This window comes from Myotis davidii, unplaced genomic scaffold, assembly GCF_000327345.1.
Source record: "Myotis davidii unplaced genomic scaffold, ASM32734v1 scaffold1477, whole genome shotgun sequence".
Lineage (NCBI taxonomy): Eukaryota > Metazoa > Chordata > Mammalia > Chiroptera > Vespertilionidae > Myotis > Myotis davidii.
In genome coordinates this window covers 504,654-512,102 of record NW_006288182.1, presented here as the reverse complement: position 1 = coordinate 512,102, position 7,449 = coordinate 504,654, and the positions used below count along the sequence as shown (strand labels likewise).

The 7,449-nt window shown below is 54.8% G+C and overlaps 1 protein-coding gene across 1 annotated transcript in view; it reads left to right on the top strand.

Annotated features, from left to right (window-relative positions):
- The window catches only part of TET3 (tet methylcytosine dioxygenase 3), an 84,567-nt gene that overhangs the window by 68,293 nt on the left and 8,825 nt on the right, over nt 1–7,449 (top strand). Inside the window, exons 6-8 of the mRNA XM_006760025.2 lie at nt 2,514–2,607; nt 3,472–3,680; nt 5,010–5,160. Coding sequence (XP_006760088.1) covers nt 2,514–2,607; nt 3,472–3,680; nt 5,010–5,160 — 454 coding nt within the window. The remainder of the gene's footprint in view (nt 1–2,513; nt 2,608–3,471; nt 3,681–5,009; nt 5,161–7,449) is intronic.

Genomic DNA, 7,449 nt, shown 5'->3' with positions numbered 1-7,449 from the left:
CTTCCCACAGCGCCCAGCACACACCGAGCACCCAGCCTCTGCCCTCGTGGGCCGCTTCCAGATAAATCTTGTTGGATTCAGCGATTGATGTTTCCCAGACAAAAGCAGGACTCTCCGGTCTTGTCCTCCTGAGCCAGGCCGCACTGTGCACGCCCCAGCATGCTGTCTGCAAGCACGTGCTGGACGGGACTCGCACGGCCTTAGCATTTTAATGTGGGAATTATCAGGAACGCTTCTCGCTTCTTCACGGAGACCTTGCGCGAAGTAGAGAACTCAGAGAAACCTTAGATCAGGTTTTAAAACTGCCCGTTCTCTTTTCCAATTACAAAAATGAAACATGTCCATAAAAGGCCTTTTTAAAAACAAGTTTAGAGTGAATAAAGCTCTCTAGCTATTCGCCTTTCCGGAAGAAACTTAAAAGAAACGTTTACCTTTCAGTTTTTTCTGAGCATTTACAAAGATATGCATGTGGATTTAAAGAAATTGTGAACCCAATGGGATCAGTCACGCTATCCCCACAGTTTGCACCTGCTTCCCCTCCCCTTGAATTTCTTCCATGCTGTACTGTCGAGTCCTTTTACATGGCTGCATGGTTTTCCATCGCATGGAAATGTATTTTCTTGAGCCAGGCCTATGCTGGACACTTAAGGTGTTTCTGATTTGTTTTGTTTTTTGGTTGATGCAACAATGAATATCTTGTGCCTCAGTCTTGGTGCATTTGCACAATTACTTCTGAGGTAGAGATGTCTAGATGTGGAGTGAGTGAGATAGACTCTGTGTGTAATTGTATTTGTATGTTAGCAGTGTGTATAGCTGCCATAGCCATGATAACATTCCCTTCTGTGAAATCGTATGCTAAAATAATGTGCTGTGACCACATTGGATTCACTATAGCAATCCAAGGGCAGTTTGATATAGGAAGTCTGTTAAATAGCATCCCATGCTAACTGACCAAAGGAGAAAAACCATTCCATCATCTCTCCCCTCGGATGCTAGGAATGTATTTGATGAAAGGAATCAGTTCTTTCTTGAAACATTTTTTAAAATGTGATTACGTTTGTTGGGGGTGACCTTGGTTCGTAAAGGTAATCAATTCTTGATGAAAAATCCCTAGAACAGAAGACCTTTCAGAGGCAGGAGGTCCTGTGTCTGTCCCAGGGGCAGTGGGCTTCCGCTCAGCGATGAGTGGGGAGCATTTCCGGAAAGGTCAGGAAATAAGCAAAGATGCCTGCTGGCACGCGGAAGCTGCCCAGCAGAGGCGAGAGACTGAAATAGAGGCATGAAGCGTGGAAAGCAGGAGGTGGCAAGCGACCACTGTTTGCAGGTGATATGATCCTGTACCTGAAACTAAAAAACTACTAAAAGCAAGACAATTCAGGAAGATGGCTGCTTACATTATTAAGAATAATTAATCTTGTTGGGTTTGGCTCAATGGATGGAGCATCGGCCTGCGGACTGAAGGGTCCTGGGTTCGATTGCGGCCAAGAGCACGTGCCTGGGTTGCGGGCTTGGTCCCCAGTGGGGGGCGTGCAGGAGGCAGCCGATCAATGATTCTCTTTCATCATTGATGTTTCTATCTCCTTCTCCTTTCCTCTGTAAAATCAACAAAATACATATTTTTTAAAAAAGAATAATTAATGTTCATTGGACTCGTCCCTGGTGCCAGGAACTCGAAAGCACTTTAAGTAACACACTCCGTGCGGATTACCTCACGTGACCGATTCCCGAGCCCATGAGGAAGAAGTCACTTCATCTCCATTTTACAGATGAGGAAACTGAGGCCTGGAGAAGTTCTGTCATTTGGCCACAGTCCCTGTAGCAGGAACGTAGCTGGGCTGCCACTCAAGCCCAGTCTGTCTGACCTGCAAGACTGCGCTTTAAGCAGCATTACCCCCAGGAAGGTGTGTGGCCCCGAGCAGGTCAGCTCAGCTCCGGGCCCTGGTTGCATCCCCTCTGAAGGTGCTTTGGTTAACCAGACGGCCTCAGCATCCACCTGTGTGTGCCCGTGTGCGGGGCCAGCAGAAGCGTGTGGGGAGCCAGGCGTGTTTACTGTCCGGGGGCATCTCAGAGCCAGTGTGTCCTTTCGCTCCTTCTGCCTCCATGGTCCGCATCATGTTCCCCTGTCAGCCAGGGGATGTTGAAGGAGCACAAGGGTTTCCCCGTTTATTTTCTTTCGTTTGTTGAATTTATAAATAGCTCTCGGGGTGACTCGGCTCACAGGGCTGGACACAAAGGCCTGCACTTGGCCTTTGGCTTGGCCACCTTCCTGGAGGCTCGGAGGCCATCATTGGGGGCGTCCTGCTGGCCTTCTCCCTGGACAGAGCTGGGCATGACGGACCAGCGGCCCTGGGAGCCTGGCGGTGGCCACTCTGTCCCCAGAGGCTCTTTGCACAGAGTCAACATTTACACTTTCTCTCTCTCCTCCGTGGCCCCTGCAGTCACTAGGCACCCACGGAGCTCGCCTGCTCTCCTTTGGCTCCTCTGAGCTCTGGTGCTTCTGCCTCCCTCTGCAGGTATGGAGAGAAGGGGAAAGCCATCCGGATCGAGAAGGTCATCTACACGGGGAAGGAGGGGAAGAGCTCCCGCGGCTGCCCCATCGCCAAGTGGGTGAGTGGTGACCCCGCCTCCGGCCGCGCCTCACTCTCCAGGGCTGGGTGTGGGGAGGAGGTCGACATGGCCACTGGCCAGGACCTCGGAGCTGGCACCTGGCACACGGCTGGGGTCCCTTCTTCCAGCCTCAGCTGTTTGTCCTCATTTTGTTCACATGCCGGCCTGGCACCCTGGGCTGCCTTGGGACCGCTCTAGCCATGGTACTCAGCTCATCCCGTCCCCGTGGTCAGGGCTGTAGAGAGAAGAAAAGGGGGAGCTGGAGATGGCGTCTCCCCCAAGTCTGGGCCCGCTGTGGCCGACTCTTTGACTCCCCTGCCCCCTCTGTATGCCCGAAGCTCCTGGTGTTCCTGTCCGCTGTCTGGAATGGGCTGGCGAGGCAGGGGCAGGGCGTTTCTACCTTTGGCTGTGGCAAGAGAAGCTGCTCGGAACACGGGGCGGCGAGTACCTGTCCGCATCCCTGCTCTCGGTTCCCTGGTCATAGGCGTGGAGTGGACTAGTTCTGTGGGAATTGTCCATTTAGCTTTTTGAGGAACTGCCCCAAACTGTTTCCAACAGCACCGCGGTCCTTGTTTTTTAACCAAAAACATACAGACGTGCAGCATTTTCTCTGAAAGTGCTTTAGAACAACAAAATTCTCAACATATTTGCCTTACAATGTTATCTCTGTATTCCTAAGTCTATGTAAATCATTAATAGCTTAGCTTTTGTGATAATTATTGTTATTACAACGATCTCCGCCTCTGTGGTGGTGACCCCCCAGGACGCTGCCCTAAAGACCTGCCCCCCCAGGTCTGGTTGGCAGAAGGAGGGTGTGTGGCCCGCTGTGGTTAACGCCCCTGCCCCGCCCTCGCCCCCCCGCAGGTGATCCGCAGGCACACGCTGGAGGAGAAGCTGCTGTGCCTGGTGCGGCACCGGGCGGGCCACCACTGCCAGAACGCCGTGATCGTCATCCTCATCCTCGCCTGGGAGGGCATCCCCCGCAGCCTGGGGGACACCCTCTACCAGGAGCTCACCGACACCCTCCGGAAGTACGGGAACCCCACCAGCCGGAGATGTGGCCTCAACGACGAGTACGTGGGCAGGGCCCGGGCAGCGGGTGCAGGGGCTCCGGGCAGCCCTGGGGGAAGCCTTGTTCCCTCCAGGGCCCTGTCTGTCCTGCAGAGTGAGGCCTGGGTGGGGAGAGTGCTCACCCACGGGTCCCACCTGGGCTCCGTCCTGGCCGGAAGGGCCTGTGGACACGGCTCAGCTTTGCAGTTGTGCCCCGGTCGACTCTGAGTGTAACAGAAAAGTGTGTAAGTGCCCCACTAGTATACATCCATCGTGTTCACAAAACCGCTCCTTATACTGCAGTGGTTCTCAACCTTCTGGCCCTTTGAATACAGTTCCTCATGTTGTGACCCAACCATAGAATTATTTTCGTGGCTACTTCATAACTGTAATGTTGCTACTGTTATGAATCATCATGTAAATATCTGATATGCAGGATGGTCTTAGGCGACCCCTGTGAAAGGGTCGTTCGACCACCAAAGGGGTCATGACCCACAGGTTGAGAACCGCTGCCTTATCGGGGGGGTTTTTTTTCCCCCCCATTTTTTAAAAGGTATTTTTACTTACAATAAAATTCGTTCTTTAAGGTCCACAGCTTGAAGAGTTTTGACAAATGTTTACGGTCATGTAACCATGACCATCGTAAATCATGATACGGAACAGTTCCGTCATCCACAAATCCTCCTGGGACCCCTTTATCGCAGGCCCTTTCCCCACCCCAGCAGCTGCCAATCTTGTTTCCTGTCCCTATGGGTTTGCCTTTTCAAGAAAGTTACATAAATGGGCAGCCTTCTGAGTCTGTCTTCTTCCCTCAGCGCAGCGTTTCCAAACATCACCTGTGGGTGTAGCTCATTCCTTTTCACTGCTGCATAGTATTCCACTGCCTGGCCGTACCACCATTCGTCTGTCCATTCCCCCAGTGGAGGAGCATGCGGGTTGTTTCTGGGTTGTATTAGGGGTTGAATTGGAATGTCAGTGTGTGTCTAAAGGCCTGTCGGCAGCTGGGCCTGCAGGGGGTAGGAGTGTTCAAACCCCGTGGTTCCCGCCGTTCCCCTGTCAGTGTGGTCTGTTAGAGCTGGTGAGGCCCTCGGAGTTAAGACACAGTGTAAACCTGTTGGGTGTTTGACTAGACTCTTCCCACCTCCTCAGACGACCCGTGTGCTTCTCCCAACAGCAGGCCCGCAGGAGTGGGAGCAGAGCCGGCTGCAGAGAGGACATTTGGGAAAGGAGTGGAGGGTGGAGAAGGATGTGGGTGCCAGGCCTCCGCAGGGCCTCCCCCCGAGGGAGGAGGAAGATTCTAAAACAACAATAAAACAAGTGTATCTATGCCTAACACGCAATGTGTGTTGCAGCCGGACCTGTGCTTGCCAAGGCAAAGACCCCAACACCTGCGGTGCCTCCTTCTCCTTCGGCTGCTCCTGGAGCATGTACTTCAACGGCTGCAAATACGCTCGGAGCAAGACCCCTCGCAAGTTCCGCCTCGCAGGGGACAACCCCAAAGAGGTGAGGAGCTCCCGGGAGCGGCAGGGCCTCCACGCGCCCCGCCCCGTCCCACCCGGTGTCTTTCATTGTCCAGAGGGGAGGAGGGGTGAACACACCACCACGCAGACGTACGGAGAAAAGGAAACTTGCTTTACTTTTTTCACTAACCTTGTCTTGCTGAGAAGTAAGGTCGTGTGGGAAATGCGCGGAGAGGGGCAGTGAGTGAAAAATTAGGCTTCTCACTTCAAGTGCTTCAGGCTCTTCCGGTTTAAAACCGTCTCTTTAAAGTAAATATTCCAATTTCTCATCAGAATTTGACCCTTTTAAAGGGTGATTACTTCCCTTCACCCTTCCCAGGACCTCTTTCTGGGTCTGGGAGGTGTCGCAGGAAGAGGGCCTTTGTCCTGGGCCATTGTCTGGGCAGTGCCGGGCCTGCCGGGGCATCCCTCGTCCCGCCTGGTGGCTGGGAGGACGTCTCCGTGCAGCGGTCCCGTTTCTGCCTTACTGGGTGCTGGGCCTGCTCCTCGGGCACCGGGCTGGTGTCCACGTGTATGGCCACGTGTGAGGCCTCCTTCCCGCCCAGTGACAGTGAGACGAGGGGCTTCTGGGCCTCCTCTGCTGGCGTGCTCAGGCCGCGGGAACCAGGGGCACCAGGGCAGGCCGCCCACTCGGCCACTTCCCCTCTCTCGCCCACGGGGTGAAGGCTGCCTGAGAGGCGGTCTCCACTCGGAGTTCCAAAGACAGGCACGGTGCAGGCCTGTCGGGGCTCCCTGTCGCTTTCCCTCCAGCGAGGGAGGCAGTCTGGGTCCCTTGGTGGCTTCCGGCAGCATCCTGACCCCAGCCACGGTGTCCCAGAGCTCTCCCAGCTCCGCGGGCGGGCACTCCCTGGCACAGTGGTTCTGCCCACAAATGAACGTCTGTGCTCAGACTTCCAGCTCTGCTTTCCGAAGTCGAAGGAAGCATTTCCGGATTTAGACCCTCTTATTCCTCCCAGGCCGGCTGTCAGGCTGTGGCGTGAGCTGGTCTCATCGTCCGATGAGACACTGGACTTCTATTTAGGACAGCACCCCCTCTCCCCAAGGCAGCACCTGCAGTTCCTTCAATGAACACAGGAGCCCCAAGGCCACCAAGAACTGGGGGTCACCAGGCATGAAAACGCATTGGTTTAAGCCCTCACAGCTGTTTTCCCTGTTCCATCAGCTACCATTTCCTGTGCACCTACTAAGTGCTGAGCACTCTGCCCAGCCCCCACAGGCATCTCAGTAAATTTCATGGCGCCCTGATGACCTGGGCACATGACTCCTTACTCCCCAGCCGAGGCGCACGGCTTGCCCGGGGCCCTGTGGCAGGGATGGTAAAGTCAGTGTGTAAGCTCAGGCCTGGGTCTCCCCAGAGGAGCCTCGCCTGGTGCTGGCGGCAGCCTCTGGGTGGCAGCCAGGGAGGTGCCCCTGGGGATGGCAGCCATTGGTCTCACTCTTCCATTTCCAAGCCCGTGAACATGGTCCTCCTTCTTTCTCCTGTTTTCTTCTATGAAAACTCGCCATGCCTTCGCTGGCAACTCTGCGATGTCTGCTAGGAGCTTCCACAGCCCTCCTCGCTACCCGCCGGACACCTGAAACTTCCTGCCACACGTGGCTGGGGGGCTGCTGCTCCGTGGAGGGCAGCGCTGTCCGCTGGGCCTCTCTCTGATGATGGAAATGTTCTCTGCTGTCCAGTACAGGAGCCACGTGAAGCTGTTGGGCGTTTGGAATGTGGCTAGTGCAACAGAGGGACTGAATTTATTTAGTTTTAATTAAAATTACCTTCTAGCCCTAGCTGGCTCAGTGGCTAGAGCGTCGGCCTGTGGACTGAAGGGTCCCAAGTTCGATTCTGGTCGAGGGCACATGCCTGGGTTGCAGGCTCGATCCCCAGTGGGGGGTGTGCAGGAGGCAGCCAATCAAAGATTCTCTCTCATCATCGATGTGTCTATCTCTCTCCCTCTCCCTTCCTCTCTGAAAGCAATAAAAATTTATTTAACAAAATAAAATTACCTTCTATATCAATAGCCGCACGTGGCTTGTGGTGCGGGTGTAGAGGATGGAGCTTTGAAATCTGCTTGTGTGCCTGGCTCAGGACGGGCTCTGGGCCTGGCTGGCTGTGGCGTTTCTAGCACAGACCCTGACCACCCTGGCCTGTCTGGGATGTGGGGGAGGGACCACACTCACTGCTCATGCTCCCACACCGACCCAAGGGCGTGGGTGCTCGGAAGCAAGCGCCGTCTCTGTGGTCTGAGCAGCGCGGGCTGGACAGCAGCTCAGCCGGATGACCGTC